At 35.8% G+C, this 21,248-nt stretch overlaps 1 protein-coding gene across 2 annotated transcripts in view; it reads left to right on the top strand.

Moving 5' to 3' along the window:
• Positions 1-21,248, top strand: part of LOC131145104 (uncharacterized) — a 31,139-nt gene that overhangs the window by 9,091 nt on the left and 800 nt on the right. For both annotated transcript variants that reach the window (XM_058094192.1, XM_058094191.1), the window contains 4 exons: positions 2,589-2,762; positions 6,473-6,571; positions 17,488-17,888; positions 18,072-18,142. In XM_058094192.1, the coding sequence (XP_057950175.1) occupies positions 2,691-2,762; positions 6,473-6,571; positions 17,488-17,888; positions 18,072-18,138 (639 nt within the window). In that variant the 5' untranslated portion in view covers positions 2,589-2,690 and the 3' untranslated portion in view covers positions 18,139-18,142. The remainder of the gene's footprint in view (positions 1-2,588; positions 2,763-6,472; positions 6,572-17,487; positions 17,889-18,071; positions 18,143-21,248) is intronic.

Raw genomic sequence — 21,248 nt, 5'->3', positions numbered from 1 at the left:
TTAATTTAATCTAAAATTAAACTATTAATTAAATAAATTATATTATGTTAACATAAATCAATATGATAATCATATGTTATAAATATACATAAAGATAATATTATTGTTAATTGTAAAAATATAATATTATTTTTGCTTTATTAAATATTAAATTTTTTAAAAAGAACATATTAACATAATATTTAATTAAATTTCCAATTAAAAACTATATTTAAATTTAAAATATATTTAAAATAATCATATAATATTTTATTATGAATTATGATGTATTAATTTTTAATGAAATATAATTCAATTTTGGAATGAATAAAAATAACTATTTATAAATTTAAATTAACATCAAATAGAGTAAAAAATTAATAGATGATAAATTCTCCGTCTTTATTAAAAAAGTTGTTTTCTCCGTCTGTAAGGCTGCACCTGCACCTGCAACTGGTTGCAGCATACATATACATTCTTAGCAAAGAATCCAAACTCCTGCTCAGGTGATAGTACGTGAATCTTTGTGAAAAATGCTCAGCCTCTCTCTCTCTCTCTCTCTCTCTCTCCCTCCCTCCCTGCTGCCTGCTGCGAATAAATAAGAATGCAGAGTTCCAGCAATACACAAGCACCCTAACTGCTCTCCTCTCAAGCTTTTAGACCCTTTGTATCACTGGTCTTGGCTGAGAAGCGAGGAGAGAGAAGCAAGTGGAGGAAGAGGAGCAGCAACAGCAGTGCCGAAGAGACACAGAAGGAAATGAAGGTGGGGAAGATGTTCTCTGAAATTCCATTCTCTTCTTCCTTCAGCACTACTCGTTCTCCCACTCGCAAGTTCTCTAACTCCTTCGCTAACATGTACTCTCTCTCATGGTTTTGTTAGCAGTACTGATTTTCTCATCAGTTCCAGTGTTCATGGGAATAATGCTATGCGGATTTCTTTAGTTCTCTCTCACTCTTTTTCGCACCTAATTTAAAATTTCTCACATCATTAGTAAATTATATTGTGTTTGGGCGCATAGAATGCATGGAAAGAGTACTGGATTTGGAACGGACAGATTTGAACAAAACGTAAATTTAAAGTTATATTGGGATTTTTCGATACAAAGATCAAATTCTGATCCGACTTTTTGCTTCTTTTTCTTTTATTTTTTTGGGGAAAGTGGCGTGTTGTCAATTTACAGGGGCTTGGATGAAATTGTGAAAATAATGGTTATTCCCACCCGTTTGTCTGTTTGTTAAGTATATAATATGGGGGGTGATTATTATTACATGTGTGGGTAAATTTTTCGTGCCCACCGACAATGTGCTTCTTGTCTTATGAGTGATTACAAAATTTATATGCTCCATTAATGAGGCTTTTATTATGATTTGCCACTACTATATCTATGAGAAGATGGTTTGTTATTTAATCACATCTAATGAGAGAAGACCAAAAACTAGAAAGCACGAGTTGTTTATTTTTTATTTTTATTTATTTATTTTCAATCCATTAAGATAATGAATCAGTCCTTTTACCTTTTTCTACTTAAATGCTGAGGGATTATTTCAAATGAAAAATTATATCCCCCAAGGTTCAATCCTAGTTATAAAAAAAATATTTATTTTTTATAATTTTATTTTCAATTTCAAGATATTTTATTTTATTTTTTTAATCTTTTTAATGTTTTTCTACGAACATAAACATAAAAAAAGAAAAAAAGAAAAAAAAAGTCTAAGCTTATATTTGGTTCGCCTAAATTAAGATTAAGGTTTTTATTTGGTTGGTGATCATAATAGAATTAACACTAACAATCTCTTGCAGTGTAGGAGGCCATTTAAGGCTTTATCATCAGATACTTGTTCTCTTTGTTTTCAAAATTCAGAATCTGCTTCTTACCTTTTCCTGCATTGCTCCTTTTCTTGGAGGATGTAGAACACTCTTTTTGGTTTATTTAGAGAGAATCGGGTGCGTCTGGAAGATTTGTTGGCTATCAAATTTTTAGGTTTTGGAAGGGGTAAGGATGGATGCTTTGGACCTGTGAAGGTGTGCAATTTTTCTAGTATTTTGGGGTTTTTTTTTTTTTTTTGGAATGGAATGCTCGTACTTTTTGTGGGGAAGAAGATGTCTTTGGTTAGGCTTTGGAATAGGATTCAGCATTTGACCTCCTTGTGGTTTTTTGCAGCTGGGTGTTTCAAAGGGTTGCTGTTTTATGATTTAGAGAGCGATTGGTTGGCTCTGCTGTTTTGATTTATTTTGCTTTTGTTTTGTATCTTTTAAGGAGGATTACTTATGCTGCTTGTTGTACTTCTTCTTCCTAACAAAATCTTCTTTTTCATTCAAAAAAATGATTTTTTTTGCTGCTTGCTGGCGCATAAATTTCATTGCATGTGCATTTTGATGGCAGACAAGATGTCTTGACTGCTTTTATATAACTTGCTGAAGTAATCTATATTTAACTATTTTTTGGCAAGTTTATGCTAGGATGTTTGGTCAGAACCATTCTGTGTCCCGAATGCTGTAGCTTATTGAAGTAGCAATCTTGGAACATTGTTTTGGTGGTTAGACTGTTGATGGTTTATGTACTTGGATTATTGATAATCAAACTCAGTAAAATCTTGCTAATTTTCAGGATGTTCATGAGAGGTTCCGTACACAATCCCATTCAGAGGCCACTGGGCGCTTTAATGAATGTTTCTTACTATCACTTGCTTCATGCAAAGCTTGTGTGGTTATGGATGATGAATTGAATATTCTGCCAATTTCGTCCCATAAGAGGTCAATTATCCCAGTTTTAGTTAAAGAGGTCATTCTGATTTTTTTTTAATTTCATTTAAATTTTTAGACTTAAACTTGCCTTGACATGTTTTGTGCTCTCTTGGAGTCCAGAGCAAAAATGATGAGGTGAGAGAGTAATAAATAAGGAGAGATTAATGGAGAGAAGGATTAATGGAGAGGAAGATTGGGCTAGAATGGAGATGGGAAGAATGGAGCTACACACACATACTTAAACCATTCACCCTATTCTTTGACATAGGCCTTCTAATTGGGTCGAAATGATCCATCCAAATAGCCGCTTCTCGTCCTACATCACATGGGCATAATAAATAAAAAAGATAAAATATACATATAATTAGAAAAAAAAAACAATTTTAAGAAAACATTTGTTTTGAATAATTTTTTCATGTATTCTTTTGATGGAAAAATTTTTCATTTTTTTTGGATGAGGGAAAACATGTTACTAAGAACGAAGTACAAAGAGAAGAAGATGCCCTTCACCGAAACAAAAGAAAAGTTGTAAACTACAAAAGCTGCCCTCCAATCCCTTTGCAGGCTAGGCAGAGATATCCCAAAAAAAGCCTAATAGAATGAACCAAAATGAGGCAAAAAATACAGTTTTATCCCATAAAAATGGGGAGATTTTGTATGGTATGTGAAGGCTCTTGAATTACTCTCATTCCAAAACATCCACAAGGTATAAAAGATTGAGCATCTCCTCAAAGTTCGTTCCTTTTTGGTTTTGCCAAAACCCCAATAGCTCACTTGCAGCTGCAGGAGATTCCCGAAAACCACAAAATCTCCAAAAAATCTTCATCAAAACATGAGAAGAGAGCATTCCAAATATAGTTAGCCACCCGGCAATGCAAGAAGGGTCATGCATCTGTTCCATTGAACTCATGGCACATGGAGTGTGTGTTGGGACTCAAGGCCTTATGTTGTCTTTTGTATTGTATTAGGTTGTGCATAGTAAGCCTAGTGAGAGAGAGTGGAAATGAATGTACGAATCTTAATAAGGAAACTAAGCCTTTCATATGACGTGGATCTAGGGAAATAGACTAGGAAAATGAATGGCGAGGGAGCTTAGGGGTTAAAGGAAAAAAGGTTTGGTATGGAAAAAAATAGACCTATAGAATCGTTCTCCCAAATTCTCTCATCAAGAGAGCCTCTTTTCAAAAAAAAGAAAGAGTTGATAGGTGCATTGTGAAGAGGGGAAATATTAAAAAGTTGGGGCACTACCTACACTAGTGATCCCTTAACACATCCCAAACATCCTCCCAAAACCAAATACTATTGCCATTACCCACTTCGTAATTGGTGAGAGGAAAGAACAAACTAACAACCTAGGAAACATACATAACCCACTCTGAAACTTGAAACTGGTGAGAGGAAAGAACAAACAAGCAACCCAGGAAACAAACATCCAAGAGCTTCCATGAGAAACAAGGCCACTTCCTCTGCTGTCCCACCCATTCTGATGGGCCCTGGAGCTTGACTCAAGCTTTAGCTTGGTTGAAAACATGGTTATCAAAATCCTTATTTGGATCTTGCAGTCCTACAATCCAAACATGGCTAATTGATTCAGATTCTATGAAGAATCTTAATCAAGTAGGATCCTAGTAGGATCTTAGGATTGCGTTCCTACTTGGAATCCTACCAATCCTACTTGTGTAATGGAATATGAATTTTTCTTGTTTAGGAATTTAAAGAAAAAGGCTCAATACATATTTTTATTTGCTCAAACACTTTACTTTTGTAATGGACACAAAATTTGGTCCAATTGGTCCAAATGCATCAAAATTAGGGCAAATTGATGAGCATGTCCTAGGATTTGTTTGATTCAAGCCAAGAGAGCAGTTGAGCATCTCTTGAAAGCTCTTTTCCATTAAAATCGAAAGTTGTTTTGAGGGCTTAGAGTTCTTGATAAGCAAATCCCCAGTTGTCTATCCGCAACTACCGCTACTTCTAGCAATAGTAGAGGCCAACTGAGAGCTTTAAGATCGGTAGAGAGCTTCAACAAATAGGAGTTGTACAGTTAGCTTGAGAGCTTAAAGTTGCAAGCTTGTAGCTTATGCATTACCTTTGTTGTTTTTTACTTACTTTTTTTCCACAAAGCATGGAGCATATAGCTTTCTTTTTAAAAAAGAGTTCTTCTTCCTTCAACAAAAGTTTTCCAGACTTTTTAGGTCAAAATTTGTTGAAGGAAAAAACTACTTGATGCTAACTAGCGAGCTAGCTACATTCCTGAAATTTGTTTTAGTTTCTTAAACTTACTTCAAAGTTTTTGGGCTTGTTAGTGAGAGTTGGCATGAAATTCCGAAAACCTATTTTTTTAATTTATTTCCCATTGTAAGTACTAATTAGAATCTTACGATCCACGATCTGATTCTACAATCCGATCCTATAGATCCCTCCAACGATCCTAAGTAGGATCTTGATTCTAACAACCTTGATTGAAAATTTAGTGAACAAGCTTGAACATGGTAAATCTTGGCTTAGCTAGGCTCATTTGCAGTCCTAGTATGCAGTATATCGCAATCTTTGAATATTCCTAGTAAAAAAGTAGTAATGGCAGCATTGAGCTCAACATTATGATTATATGCTCATCAATTTTTTGGATTGTGAATGTGTGGTTTTTTACATTACATTTGGGCTGAAGAAGCGCCTAGATTAAATGCTGAAGGAGATAGATATGATTCTATGAAAATTCCCATTGCAGTTCTCAACAAAATGCTTTGGTGTGTCCTTGAAATTTGACATAGAAACTGTTTAGTCTTGATATAGCCATAGCCGTCCATTTTTTGTTCTTATGAACACATTTCTTTTGATTCGTTTTTGAATGTAAGGACAGCCAGTAGGGTTCTATTTTTGTATTTACATGTCTCTGTCTCTCTCTCTCCTTGCTATCATGCTATATACAAATCCCCTTCTTAAATAAAACATGCTGTTATTCATGGATGGGTTGTTGTCCTATAATAATGACCAACTTAATCTTCACATTTAAATTCATCTTGTCTCTGCAGCTTACACAAATATGTTTCTCCCGGCATATTTGACAACATGATACTTGAAATTACTCAGTTTTCTTAAATTACACATGAAAAGTTTTATCATTAAAAAATAACTACATGTGAAGTATTTTCTTTTGTTTTTGGAAAGACAAATCTAGATTCTGACCTGATTTAATGCAGCTCTGGAGATGATTATTAGTGTGTTTTTAGTTTGATGCACGTGTGTCACCAACAGTTTGCTGCTGCACTCTTCTTGTTCTTCCAACTAAATTATTAGGGTTCTATTTTTGTATTTACATGTCTCTGTCTCTCTCTCTCCTTGCTATCATGCTATATACAAATCCCCTTCTTAAATAAAACATGCTGTTATTCATGGATGGGTTGTTGTCCTATAATAATGACCAACTTAATCTTCGCATTTAAATTCATCTTATCTCTGCAGCTTACACAAATATGTTTCTCCCGGCATATTTGACAACATGATACTTGAAATTACTCAGTTTTCTTAAATTACACATGAAAAGTTTTATCATTAAAAAATAACTACATGTGAAGTATTTTCTTTTGTTATTGGAAAGACAAATCTAGATTCTGACCTGATTTAATGCAGCTCTGGAGATGATTATTAGTGTGTTTTTAGTTTGATGCACGTGTGTCACCAACAGTTTGCTGCTGCACTCTTCTTGTTCTTCCAACTAAATTTTTTACACCCAACTTTTTACTGCAGGAGCATTTAGACTACGATGTGGTGAAAAGTGCCAATCCTGAGTTCAAAAAAGCAACTATTCGTATTAATATCTACAAACAGCATCGACAAACTATACAGGTTAATGAACATGGGAAGATATTTATTTTTTTAATACTTTGATTCTGTCCTTTGTATTTAATCCATGTTTATTTTATTGTTTTGTTGGAAGTGTTCCATATTTTATGGTTATATCTTATTGTTTTTGTTTTGTGATAAATGAAGAAGTAAATATTCATTAAGCAGACAGAGAGGGGATGCCTAACCCAAATATGGCAGCTCAAAAGGATGTACAGAGAAAAACTGAATCTAAGACATGAGATCTGCAATCTGGTGAAACTTTTCCAGAGCTTGGAAACAAAAGAAAAGAGTTTTCAGAGGAGCATCTTAGTTACTGTACAGATAATTTCTTCCCTTCAAAAGGTCTCCTATATCTGTCTCTCCAAATATACCAAAACACCCAAAGAGGGACCAATTCCTGCACCCTTGTAGTGTTTACGGGCCTTAAGCTTCAACTGAGGAAAAAAGAAGATTATTTTTTGGTGTCACTCGAATGAGTTCGAATAAAGCAAGAGCCCAAGATCTTATGTTCAGTTTGGATAGATGACATTTCAGAGAGCCAAATGCTCATTCCGCATAGCTGAATGATTGAATTAGGGCTTTCCAAAGGAGACTAACCTTTTTCCTCACCACTAGGGCTTTGAGGCCTAAAGGAGAGAATCAACAAGGGGATGTGGATGGGTTGGGGACAGAACTGAAGATTGCTTCGGAAGAGTTGGTTTTAGGAGCCAAGTAATGGTGAATACCGGATAGTTAATTCCAGTGGAGACCCAAGGATGGATAGCAGAATAGGGGTTGGCAGGCTCATCTGAAGGAATAGAGATTGACATTGAGGGGTTGTGGCAGTCTTGTGAGAGTCAATGATCAGAGGGAATCTTGTTAGAGGAGCATCAATCAGCAGAAAATCGGCATAAGGAGGCTTGTTTTGCATTCATTCCTCAAGATTTGACATGGGGCTGCTGGAGTGAGGGAAGCAACAGTTTGCTTCTTCTGTGCTAAACTGCTTGAGATGGTATTGACTACTGCTGCTCTTCTCTTGGAAGAGGAGAGTAGTTGCCTTAGGAGATGGCTTTCGTTTGCTGTTAAAGAAAGTGCAGAGGTAAGGAAAATACCGGGGCTGTTCTTGATAGGCTCGAGGAGAGAGTGTGCCTACCATTTGAGGATATGAAAAGTAGGGGAAGAGGAGAGAGGAAAGAGCGTGAAAAAGAAACAACAGCAGTATGAACAGAAAATTGGAAAGGTTGGGTTGTCTTGTGAACTATGACAAAACAGGGGGAGAAAGCAAAAGAAATAGAGTGGAATAAAAGATATAAAAATGAGGGCTGTGTGGAAATCATCTTTAGATTTCGAAGGCTGATGTATGTGTGTATGTGCGTGTGTTTGTTTTTTTTCTTTTTTTTCACCTTCTCTCTGATTTCAACTATTGGTGTGAAATTGAGTAGTATATGGGGTGTCGGACTGAGAATCTATCTTCTTAGAGAGTTTATGTAATGTGGGAAACAAAGATGCTTGATCAGCAGGATGTCTTTTTAGGAGTTTCCATTTATTGTTTGACCGAGTATATAAACAAAAGGGTTAATATGGTTTTTGAATGGGGTATGCAGAAGAGATGAGGGCTTTTTGGGGAAAAAAATGTGCATTAGTAAAGGAGAAATAGAACCATCTGTGGCCCTTGGTGGGAGACTTAAACACGGTTCTATGTCTTAATGAAAGGCAGAGCACACAACATGTGCTTTTGAGACTTCATATGTGAAATCCCACAAGTGATTTACCTTTGGAAGAGGGGCTCTTTATGTGGTCTATTTTAGGGATAACCTCCCTTGTCTAGAATTGAAAATTTCATGATTTCAGCTGGATGGAATGAGCAGCACTAGAACATTGCCGAATCTTCTTCTCAGGCCAATTTCAGATCATCAACCCATTTGGTTGGAAGTTGGGGAGGGGGAGTTCCTTTTCTACCTGTTTTGAGAATGTGGCTCAAGGTGGATGGTTTTGAAGGCTTGGTGGAAAAGAAGTGCGTGAGGTAAGAAAATTGTGGAAATGAGTGCTGGTAGAGCAGCACATTTGTGCTGTTTTGAGTTCTAAACTAAAGGGTTTGAATTTGGAGTGTATGAGGTAAGACAATTGTGGAAAGGAATGCTGGTAGAGCAGCACATTCATGCTGTTTTGAGTTCTAAACTAAAAGCGTTTGTAATTGGAGTGCTAGAAATGGAACTGTTAGGTATTTGTGGACTTAAATGATCTGGACAGAAAAGAGAGGGAAGGAGATCTATGGTGAAGAAAGATCTGGTCAATGTCTATGGAAAAGAAGAAACCTTGGAGGGAAAAATATGGAGCCCTATGTTTAAGGAGGGGATACAAGTATGGAAATTTTCCAATGGAAAACTTCCATAGCAAATACAACTATAGTAGCATTCCCATATGTTTCTTATCTCTTTTGGAGTTTCCACAAGGGTAGTGGGGTTCTAGAGGCTCATGAGAGATTTCTTTTGGTCCAATACATCGGGAAATAAGGGGGATCATCTTGTTAGTTGGGATATGGACCTAATTTTGAGGGGTTAAAGGATTGATAACTATCTGAAAACATCTCTTTAACTAGAAAATTGGTATGGAGGTTCCCTTTAGAGATTAATTCCGTATGGCGCAAGGTTATTCGAAGTAAGTTCATTGGAATGGGTAAGACCATATGGCTTGATCAGAATGCGATAATTTTCAAGGCTCTTAACTTTTTTCCTTTTTGTGGGATAGATTTTGTCTTACTCTATTCTTTTTGGGCACATTCTTTTGGATATTTTTGGGGGAATTTTGTTCAATATTTTGGGGAGGAATTGGTGGGCAGTATTATTGTAGATGTTTTAGTTGATTCCTGGAGGATGTTTTTTCCTCCATACATTATAATTTGTTTTACTTTATACAAATCAAAATTTAAATATGTATGGATGAGATATATAAAATGTGTATAATTTTAAATCTATGCATAAAATCTGTATTATATCCACTTATATAATGTAAAAGTAGTAAAATTACGAAAGCTTGATTAGGCACCCAAGCAGGTAGTATTGCGAAATTCAAACTCAACCTGCCAAGTTACTTGAGCTTGAGTAGAATCAAAGCGGAGCAAGGTTATTAAATGTCAGCATACAAGCCACAGTTAGTCTCAATAGTATCACTGAGAAGACTCATCATCAATGACTTAATCAAGGCCACCACTAAAATCATCACTGTCACTATCATTATTATTGTTAAATCATCATGAACCTTAGAATGTGCTGCGAACAAACCCTGCTTACTCAATTATTGTCCGGCTGTCATCCAATTTTTTAGATAGAGAGGAAAAGACAGCAATGCAAATAGCAAAGAAAGATATGTCTTCATGTTAGCCAAATGTACCCTCTACCTAGCGAGTTAAAAACATAGCATACACGTGATTCTTGTGATTCTTTGTCACCACCCCATTATTGTTTTGTTACTTTTGTCATCTATCTCTATTCTCAAGTCCATTTCTGAAGGTTTATTTAATTATGGGTGGAGTGTTGCCAGAGATGCATGCCTTGAAGACAAATGCTACTTAGGAACTTGTGTCACTTCTAGCTCATGAGTCTGTGGCTTTTTGTTAGGCATTTATTGCGAAAATCAATCTAGATGGTTTGGATGCTTGCTGAAGGCTAGATTGGCGGCAAAAGGCTATACTCAGGTATGGATTTACTTGCGCAGACACGTGATTTGATTACACTGATTAGGTTCCAAGGATGCCAGCAACCTCTTGGGTTTGTTGCTTAAAGGGAGTCAAGGTTGGTTTGTTGTCTGAGAAAGTCTTTGTAGCCTAAAATAGTCTCCTAGAGCATGGTTTAGTTGATTCAGTGTTGTGGTGCTTAATTTGGGCCTTTGGAGATGTGCAATGGATCATTTTATATTCTATTGTAATACGGTTCTCTGATTGCTTATGTGGACAATATTGCGATTTTAGGAGATTATACTTCGTGCATACAAATTTTGAAGCAATTCTTACAGGCCATTCTAGACTAAGTTTCTAACATCTAAATCTTGTATGGGAGCCATCCTATCATAGTGAAAAAGAGAAAAACTTAAATCAAAATACTTAATAGCATGACAATTACATTTATGCAAAATTTCTACTTCAAGCACAAGTAATGGAACCGTAGACAGTCAAGTGAAATCCAATCCATGAAATATGTTCTCTATTTTTTTTTTATGAGATGAGACTGTTGGGATCCAATCATGTTAATATATTATTAACTAGTCCATGGTGATATAACAGATCTGTTAGAAAGCTGAATTACTCAGCTAGATAAGTATTGCAAGTTAGTTCGTTGGCTCTCCTTGAAGTAGTCATCGGGATGGTTTTATTCATATCTTGTGATACATCAGGGGTGCACTTGGAAAAGGTCTCTAGTATCAGGATCATGGTGATTCATGTGTTGAGGGATACACTGATGTATATTGAGCTTGCTCACCCTTTGGTAGAAGGTCCACTATTCTGGATAATGTGTGTTGGTGACAACTTGATATCTTAGAAAAGTAAAGAGCAAATTGTAATTGAAGGCTCTAGTGCAGAGTCCAAGTATAGAGCAATGACACATACTATCTGTGAGTTTGTTTGACTTAGGAATATGTTGGAAAAAGATTGTGTTCCAGCACTCACAACTTATGGAGTTGTATGTGAATCAAGCAATGGTTTTTCCATTATATGAAAAAGCAAGTTACTGTTGATTGTCATTTTATTTGAGAGAAACTTGTAGAAAAAAATTCATTTCAACCACTTATGTGAAGTATGAATATCCATTGACTGATTTATTTATTGTTCGTTAGGGGTAAGCAGGTTAAGTTCATCTGTACACACTAAGAGCAATATAATCTATGTGCTCCAGCTGAGGGGACGTGACATGTAGTGTTTATCGCATAATTTCAGTTTGTTCTACAGAGATCTATTATTCATAAATAGAAAGAACCTACTATCAGTGGTACCAATTATTGCAAACTTGCATCGAACTTCTATCACCATGCCTAATGGTTGGTTGTGCAGTGGTGCAACTCTTTAGCCTCTGAAAACGTCTTCGTAAAGAACAAAAAACATAGAGAAATATGCCTCCTTGTGATCTTATTTGTACAAACAAGCATTAAGTTTTTTAAAGGTTATGAGATTTGATTGAAATTATTTATAATTATAATTCTTTATGTTCCAATTATGATATCACACAAGGCCTGGTCAGTTTGTGCTCACATTCCTCTATAATATACTCTGTGTTTACAATCCCTGCCGAGACCGAGAGTCTCATAGGAGTACTTAAATAATAGGTTTGGAAAAGAGGTGGAGATTTGCAACAGTTTTGCATATTAAATCTTAAATTGTATGGTCATAAATTTAGAATGAAAGATGAAAGAAGAAAAGATTGGAAAAAATATTTCTTTCATCATTTTGTTCTTATGTACAATCCAATATATAATACAATAACCTATTCTAAACAAGGAAACAATTTCCTATTGAATAATATCAAATCCCCTATAATTACCCACTTTCATAATTTATATTTTATTTACAAAGATATTCTGGGTTGACATTTTAACACTCCCCCTCAAGTTGGATCATAAATATTAATCATCTCCAACTTGCTAATAAGATCATCAAAACTCTGTCGTCCCAAGCCTTTAGTGAGGATATCTGCAGTTTGTTCCTTGGTTGGTACATAAGTCATACATATAATTCCTTCTTCAATTTTTTCTTTGATGAAGTGTCTGTCTACCTCCACATGTTTAGTCCTGTCATGTTGAACTGGATTAAGAGAGATGCTAATAGCTGCCTTATTGTCACTGTAGAGTTTGATAGGAAGGTTCACTGGCACCCGTAATTCCTCCAATAGTTTTCATAACCACAATCCTTCACAAATCCCTGGAGCGACTGCCCTGAATTCAGCTTCAGCACTACTACGAGCCACCACATTCCGTTTTTTGCTTCTCCCAAGTCACGAGATTTCCCCAGACGAATGTACAATATCCTGTGGTGGACCTTCTATCTTCCACTGATCCTGCCCAATCTGCATCTGTAAAGATCTCTATTTCCTTGCTTTCACATTTCTTAAAAAAGAGTCCTCTTCCTGGGGATACCTTGAGATATCTAAGGGTCTTGTATACGGCATCAAAGTGAACTTCCTTTGGTGAATGCATGTGTTGACTTACTACACTAACTGCAAGTGCAATATCTGGTCTAGTATGTGATAGGTAGATCAGTTTGCCAACCAATCTCTGATACCTCTCCTTTTCTACTGGTTTTCCACAATCTTCAACTCTCTTTACTGTTTCTATCAGGGTTTCACTGGGTTTGCACCCTAGCATGCCAGTTTCAACTAGGAGGTCAGTAACATACTTTCGCGGAGAAACACTAATCTCTTTTTTTGTTTTTGCCACTTCCATGTCCAAGAAATACCGCATTTGTCCCAAGTCTTTAACTTCAAATTCAGTAGCTAGAACCTTCTTCAATCTCTCCATTTCTACAGTATCATCACCAGTAAGGATTATATCATCAACATACACTATTAGAATTGTTTTCTTACCTCCTTCAGACTGTTGGAAGAATAGTGTATGGTCTGATTGCCCTTGTCGATACCCTTGATTCTTTATTATCTTTGCGAATCTGTCGAACCACGCTCTCGGAGATTGTTTGAGGCCATATAACAATTTCTTTAGTTTACACACTCTATTTTCTTCACCTGTTCTACTGAATCCTGGTGGTATAGTCATGTAAACTTTCTCTTCTAATTCTCCATTTAAGAAAGCATTTTTAATATCAAGTTGTTGTAGTGGCCAATCTAAATTGGCTGCCATGGAGAAGAGAACCCGAACTGTATTTAAGTTTGCCACTGGTACAAATGTCTCAGTATAGTCAATGTCGTAAGTCTGTGTAAAGCGTTTTGCAACGAGTCTGGTTTTATATCTTTCAACTGTTCCATCAAATTTACATTTCACTGTGAAAACCCATTTACAACCTACTGGCTTCTTCCCTTTCGGTAGATCTGTCAACTTCCAAGTTCCGTTTTTTTCTAGGGCTCGCATTTCTTCCAATACTGCCTCTCTCCATTCTGGTATTTCTAGAGCTTCCTGAACGTTTTTTGGTACTTTCATCTTGTCCAAATTAGAGACAAATGTACGATATCCTGTAGACAAGCTTTTGTAAGACATGTATTTCTACCAAGGATATTGAGTACATGACCTGGTTTGTTTTCTGATTGCAATAGGTAGATTGATATCATCAAGTGCAGAATTATCAGAGGAAGACTCAATTACCAGATCACGATTATTCGGAGCCATCACCGGGTCCAACGCTTTTGGTGCCTCAGGTATGAGATTCTCCCCCTGAAGAGAGGGCTTTGAGAAATAAGGAGTGGTTTCAAAAAAGGTGACATCAAGACTAACGAACAGTCGTTTTGAGACCAGGTCAAAGCATTTGTAGCCTTTTTGGGGAGGTGAATAACCAATGAAAACACATTTAATAGCACGAGGATCCAATTTATCGCGATGGTGTGCATGGACATGAACAAACGCAGTACAACCAAAAATTTTTAGTGGGAGACTAGAAGGGAGTCAAGAGGTAGGAAAGTTTTCTTGAAATTTCTGCAGAGGAGTGACAAATGAGAGTGCTCGACTTGGCATTAATGACAAATGTGTGGCTGTTAAGTTGGCATCGCCCCAAAAATAATGTTGCATGTGGGTAGTAAACATTAAAGCCCGGACTACTTCAAGTATATGTCTATTTTTTCGTTCAGCAACCCCATTTTGTTGAGGGGTATCCACACAAGAACTTTGATGAACAATCCTATGATCTTGAAGATAAGTTCCCAGGATGGTATTGAAATATTCCGTACCATTATCAGTACGTAGGATCTGAATATGACTCTGGAACTGTGTATGAATCATGGTGAAAATTGATAAAAATGGAGCGGACTTCAGTTTTGTCTTTCAGTAAGTAGACCCAACAAAGACGAGTATGGTCATCGATAAAGGTCACAAACCATTTTGTATTGGTGCGATTTAGGGAACGTGAGGGACCCCATACATCACTGTGAAACATAGCAAATGGGTGAGATGGTTTGTATATGGATGATGGAAAAGAAATACGACGATGTTTAGCAAGCTCACACACTTCACATTGAAACTTAGAAGCCATTTTATTTGAACAAAGAGAAGGAAACAAACGTTTTAAATATTGAAAATTGGGATGACCCATCCGTAAATGTCATAACAAAAGTTCACTTTTTTTAGAAGTAGATGCAGAATCACAAATTGCAATATTACATAGTTCACCCAAACTTGCCTCCTCAAAGTAGTAGAGTCCCTCATACGCTTTAGCAGTGCCAATCGTCTTCCCCGATGATAGGTACTGAAAAACATAATGGGAGGAGACAAATTTAGCGGAACAATTCGAGTCTTTTGTTAACTAACTGATAGATAACAGATTGCAGGATAACTTGGGGACATGTAAGACTGATTGTAAAGTTAAGGAATCAGATATGCGAATACTTCCTTTTCCAGCAACTGGTGAGAGAGATCCATCTGCAATTTTTACCTTCAAATTCCCGACATATGGGGAGTAGGATGAAAAATATTGATACGACCCAATCATATGATCGGATGCACCCGAATCAATTATCCATGGGCATTTGTAACAAGATGTGGTTTTTAAAGCTGATAGATGATTACCTCGATGAGGCAGAGAACTAGAGGACTGACCCGATGTTTGCATTGATGAAAACATCTTATATAACTGATCCAATTGTTCAGGACTAAAGACACTGCCGGATGGGGTATCATTGTTCTCTCCTTGTGATCTTTCAGTTGATCCGCCAGTGTTGGCCTGGTACCCACGATTTTTGTGGTATTGTCTCGGTTTCCAGTCTGTCGGTTTTCCATAAATCTCCCAGCAGGTATTTTTTGAATGACCTATTTTTCGACAATGTTCACACCATATTTGTCCTCTTTGTGGTCGTTGACTAGGTCCTCTTGGGCCTTTTAATGCAAGAGCTGAGGCATTCAACCCAGTGTGCAGCCCATCTAATTTTTGGGCGGATCCATGTACAATCGGGTCCAGCCCAGCGGATTCATTTTGGGGCCGCAACATTACTCATCTTCTGTTCTCCTCCCTCCTGACCTCTGCGAAGACTTCTCGGGTTGAAGGAAGAGGTCGCCGGCCAAGGATCCGTCCCCTCACGTCGTCGAGCTCTCGATTCAGGCCGGCAAGAAACTCGAAGACCCTCTTGTTTTCGAGCCTCCTTCGGTATCGCGTGCTATCGCCGGAGCACTCCCACTCTTCGTCGATGCTCAGATTGAGCTCCTGCCAGAGATGACTCATCTCCATGAAATACTCGGTAACCCCTCTCTCGCCTTGCCTCATCTGCCACAATCGGGTCTTGATGTCGAAGATTTGAAAGTAACTTTCGCCATCAGAGTACGTCTCACATACGGCTTCCCAGACCTCCTTCGCCGTTGGCAAAAACAAATAAATTTTGCCGATTGATGGTTGCATTGAATTGACGAGCCAAGCCGTGACCGTGGAATTTTCGGACCTCCATCTTTGCAAGGCTACGGTGTCGGAAGGATCTGGTTTCCTTCGCTCACCGGTAAGGTAACCAAGTTTTCCTTTTCCCTCAATCACCAATTTCATGGACTGAGCCCATTCACGGAAATTTTTTCCGTTTAGTTTTTCGAATGAGCGTGGAAAGATTGTGTTATCATTCGTACTCCCACCAGACGTAACCTCTGAATCGCCGATGATGTTTGCAGAGGAGGTAGAGTCTCTACTGTCAGCCATTGTTTAGCTGGGTTTAAGAAAACCTGGCTCTGATACCATGAAAGAAGAAAAGATTGGAAAAAATATTTCTTTCATCATTTTGTTCTTACGTACAATCCAATATATAATACAATAACCTATTCTAAACAAGGAAACAATTTCCTATTGAATAATATCAAATCCCCTATAATTACCCACTTTCCTAATTTATATTTTATTTACAAAGATATTCTGGGTTGACATTTTAACAAAAGAGAGATAAAGTCAACTTAGAAACAAGTCCTACTGATAATTGACTTTTACATGAATGCACCATTTAGCAATATAAATGAAGAATTGGTGTTCTCTTTTGCTTTCACTATCTGAATCTTAAGTGCAAGCCCCAAATTTATCGTATTAATTGGCTTTTATTTGATTGTAGCAATCTTACGTAAAATGTTATGCTCATGGATCAGCTTCCATAATTTGTACCCATTAAAATTATTAAACCTAATCTATGATCCCATGAAGTAAATCTTTATGCAATGGTGATGCGTCGATACTTGAATTGCCAAAATTTTGACTGAATCAAGTTCACTACCCTCACATAGATTAAATTGCATTGTAAAAGGGTAAAAATATTGAGACATCTTGACAGGAACATCAACCACGCTGCTGTCATTCTGTGTCCTTATTTGAAAACCCTGCAGATAATTTTCTTAAGATGATTCAAGCTTTCAGTTTCATTTGTCCTTGAGTAAGCAAAAGCCTGAACATATAAATATTGTGGGGGCTTGCATGTGTGTTTCTTTTTTTTTTGGTAGTATTACTCCGAGTTGGGTAAGAATCAAGTGATATTCTTTTACCAGCACCATACTCATGATCCATTTTTACCACTTGGGACCCCTTTAGTAGGATACTCACATGATTTGCTATAAAATGGAATTTAACAATCACAATGCTACCATACCATCCACTTGATAGGAGCTTTTCTTATTGTTTACCAAGCTAAGCTCCCGATTGGAATGTCTTAAAAAATAAATATTTTTTAAAAAAAAATTACTTTTTATAAGTATTTGTGTCAATATGTAGTGTTTAGTTTATGCTTAATATAAGTAGTTATTTCAAAAAGTACTTATTCAAACTACTTGTCTTTTAGGAAAATAAGTGTTCCCTGCTGCGAATAAATAAGCATGTCGTTCCAGCAACACACAAGCAGCACCCTAACCGCTCTCCTCTCAGGCTCTCACTCTCTGTCCTCTCCTCTGCCTGCCTACCTCGCCCCTCGACTCCCTCCGTGCGCCGGTGCTGCGGCCTGCTGCCTGCTGCCTGCTTCCTGCTTCCTGCTGCGAATGATCCAGTACTCTCGTCGTCTCCTCCAGCCGTCATCCACAGCCACAGACCCACTGCGGCTCTGCCCAGCTCTGCCCGCAGTCGCCGCACGCAGTTACCGCAAGTTGGTATGGGTGGAATAAGAAATGTTATTGCCTGGGGAATAATGAGGAAGAAGGTGGATGAACGCATCCGAACTCAGACAAGTCTCTCCACTAGGCAGTGCAGGCACTATTCTTACTTATTCATTCACTCTCCATTTTTTTTCGTACTATGTCAACTCAGCAAATAGTGTCCTAGGTTCAACCAATTCAGATTCAAGTTTTATTGTTTTTATTTTCTGTTCTATATTTTCACTAGGGGCAATGGTGGAGAATAAACTGATTGCTTGTTGATGCTTTGTTTCTACAGATTGTTAATCTGCATTTCATGCTCAGTCAAGTCTAGGTCAATTGTTTTATGGTGGTACAAGAATTGAGCAAGTTTCAATTTTTCTACATATTCTCTCTTTTTCTTTCTTCTGTTTGCAATAAGTTGTTTTTGCCGAGTTCCGTTGTCTTGTTACGATGGTTTTAACTTAATGGGGACCTTAACTTTTACTGTTTAAAGTCTTATCCCTTCAGCTCTGCCACTTAAGTGAATTTTGTTTAGCAAAAGAAATATCATTAATAGGGAAAGAATTTGAAGGAGAATAAGAAATCTCCCAAAAAAAATCTGGAACAAACCAGAAAAAAACCAAAACAGCAAAAATCAAGTCATTCAGTTCCTCCAATCCCTATTTACATCCTGAAAACTAGCTTCCCTGAAAACTTTAAACCCTACACCATAAAGAAGTCAAAAATGGAATCTTTTCCAACACCAAAGATGAATTCAACTTCTTCCCCGAACAAGTTTGCATGTTTCGTTCTAACCATAAACCCCATAAAACTGCATGCTTTCACTTATCCCTGCAGAATCAGTTACTTGTATTTCCCTTACTGTCACTTTGCATTCATGATTTTTTTGTTTAATTCTATCAATATTAGCTTATTTATTTATATTTTTTGTATGACCATCAAGGGATGCCACAACGATTCTATAATTTATGAACATTCTTAAACTTACACTAGGGTTGATGTGTTCTCTTGAAAGATGGTTGGAAAGAAATGTTAAAATCATTAAAGGAGTCAACATTTCTAGGACCCTTTTAACATCTTGCTTTTGCCTTAAGCCCCTTTGATGGTTGTTTGCCCCATCTATATGAGTATTTTTAAACATATTTTAAATTAAAAAAATATTAATATTTTTTAATTAATAGTTTCATTAATAATTATTTTAATTATTTATAATTAAAATTTAAATATTTTATATTAAAAATAGTATAAAATTATTATTTTTAATTAATAATAATCTTATTATTAAGGTATATTTATAACATATTACTATCATATTAAATTATTATAAAAATAATATGATTAATTAAATTTGAAATTTTAATTTATTCAATGTTAATTTAAATTAATAAATAGTTTTTGTTCAATCAAAAATTGAATTATAATAACTGCTATATATTTTTAATATATTTAAAATAAAATATTAATATTTTTATAGTTAAAAATTTAAATAATAATTATACTAATTTTATAATTAAAATTTAAATTTTTCTATTAACTAAAATAATATAATATTATTTATTAATTAACAATAATATTATTATTAATATATATTTATAACCAATGTTTTAAAAGGCGAAGGCGTAAGTCAAGGCGTTTTACCCCCTCTGAGGCGAGGCGTTTTAACTTAGGCGAGGCGTAAGCCTTAAGGCATAAGCATTTTGGGACTTTATTTTTTTAAATAATTAATAAATAAAATAAGTTTATATAAAATGAGGAAAATTTAAGAATAATGGAAAAAAAAAATAAAGACTTAAATTTTAAATATCATATAGGCCAATTTTAGGGAACAAACTCAAACAATGAGTTTTAGAGACAAGGAAAATAGTCTCTTGGGAGTCTGCTATGAACAACACTGGAGAGAGAGACTTGAATAATCGAATTAGGTTGAGGAGAGACCTTAGACTGAGAAGAGATGTCGAAGTAGATAGGCTATAGGGGGGTCGCAGAGGGAGACGAGAGGTTGTAGAGGGTCGGTGGTGAGAGACGAGATGTCCGAATGGGTCGTCGAAGAAAGACAAGACATCGGAAGGGGTCGTCGAAGGTAGATGAGAGGTTGGAAGGGGTCGTTGACTCGTCGGAGAGAGACGAGAAGCTGGAGTCGTCTTCGAAGCCAGATGCAAGCTTGGAAAGAGACTATAGGTCTGAAAGGGTTGTCAGAGAGAGACGAGACATTGGAAGGGGTCGTTGACTCGTCGGAGATAGACGAGAAGTTGGAGGAGTCGTCGGAGAGTGGCGAAAGCTTGGAAGAAAGAAACTTCGTCGAGAGAGGGGGGTCATACGCTTTCTCCCTTAGGGTATACATTTTAGGATTTACACCTTTCAAGTTAGCATTTTATGCTCAAAATGTATCAAGAGGCGGGCCTCATGAATGCCTTTTAAAACACTATTTTGAACAGATGATTTCCTCATTACTTTATGTTAAAAATAGTATTAATAACTAATTAAAAAATTTAATTTATTCAATATTAATTTAAATTTATAGATGGTTCTTTTTATTAATTCCATAATTTAATTATATTTTATTAATAATTAATTGATTACATTTCATAATTGTTTTTTTAATTAATATTCAAATATTTTAATTAAGTAAAAATAAAATAATAGGATTTTTTTGATTAAAAATAATTTTATTATTATTTATAACGTTTGATTTTCATATTAATTTATATTAAAATTTATTATGAATTAAATTAGTATTTTTAATCTTTAATATTAATTTAAATTAATAGGGGGTTCTTATTCTTTATTTCATAATTGAATTATGCTTCATTAATAATTGATATATTATAATACATAATAAAATAATATATAATTCGCTTTTAATGTATTTTAAAATTATAAAATAGTCACTAAATTTTCTTAAATTTACAATTGACCCCACCTATGAACAGTGCCACTTACATGTGGCCAAAAAGTTTCTATTGCTTCTCAAAATTCACTTAAATAGTTATAAAAAAAGATGGTTTGGAAAATCTCTTTTTGCAATAAGTGTTTGTTGTAGTACACGATAAGTGCTATAAACACTTTTTTTTAAGCGCTCCCAAATGGAGGCCTAGTTTCCCATGATCAGCCTCATTTTTTATTTGTTATTATTTTTTTCCATTTTTTTTTTTTGGCTGTTGGTAGAAGTGTTGAACAATGTATCTAGGGAAAGGGAGGTATTAAAGAAAAGAATTATTTCATTAAGAAAATGGAAATCATGGAATGAACCCATTCAAGACCATCCTTTTTGAGGAACGTGCAATGATCTTTTGTGTTTCTGTACTATGTAACTATGGCCAAATCTTTGTTGTATGCAGAACTAGGGCCAAATTTTTATTGTATGCATAAGCATAACTATGGCCTACTTTTTGTTGTATGCATCTCTTTTTGTGTGTGTCTGTGTGTGTGTGTGTGTTCTTTTTTTTTTTTTAATTCATAAATTTATTTTTGG

Source organism: Malania oleifera, chromosome 12 (genome assembly GCF_029873635.1).
Source record: "Malania oleifera isolate guangnan ecotype guangnan chromosome 12, ASM2987363v1, whole genome shotgun sequence".
Classification (NCBI taxonomy): Eukaryota; Viridiplantae; Streptophyta; class Magnoliopsida; order Santalales; family Ximeniaceae; genus Malania; species Malania oleifera.
This window is presented reverse-complemented; position numbering and strand designations above follow the sequence as displayed.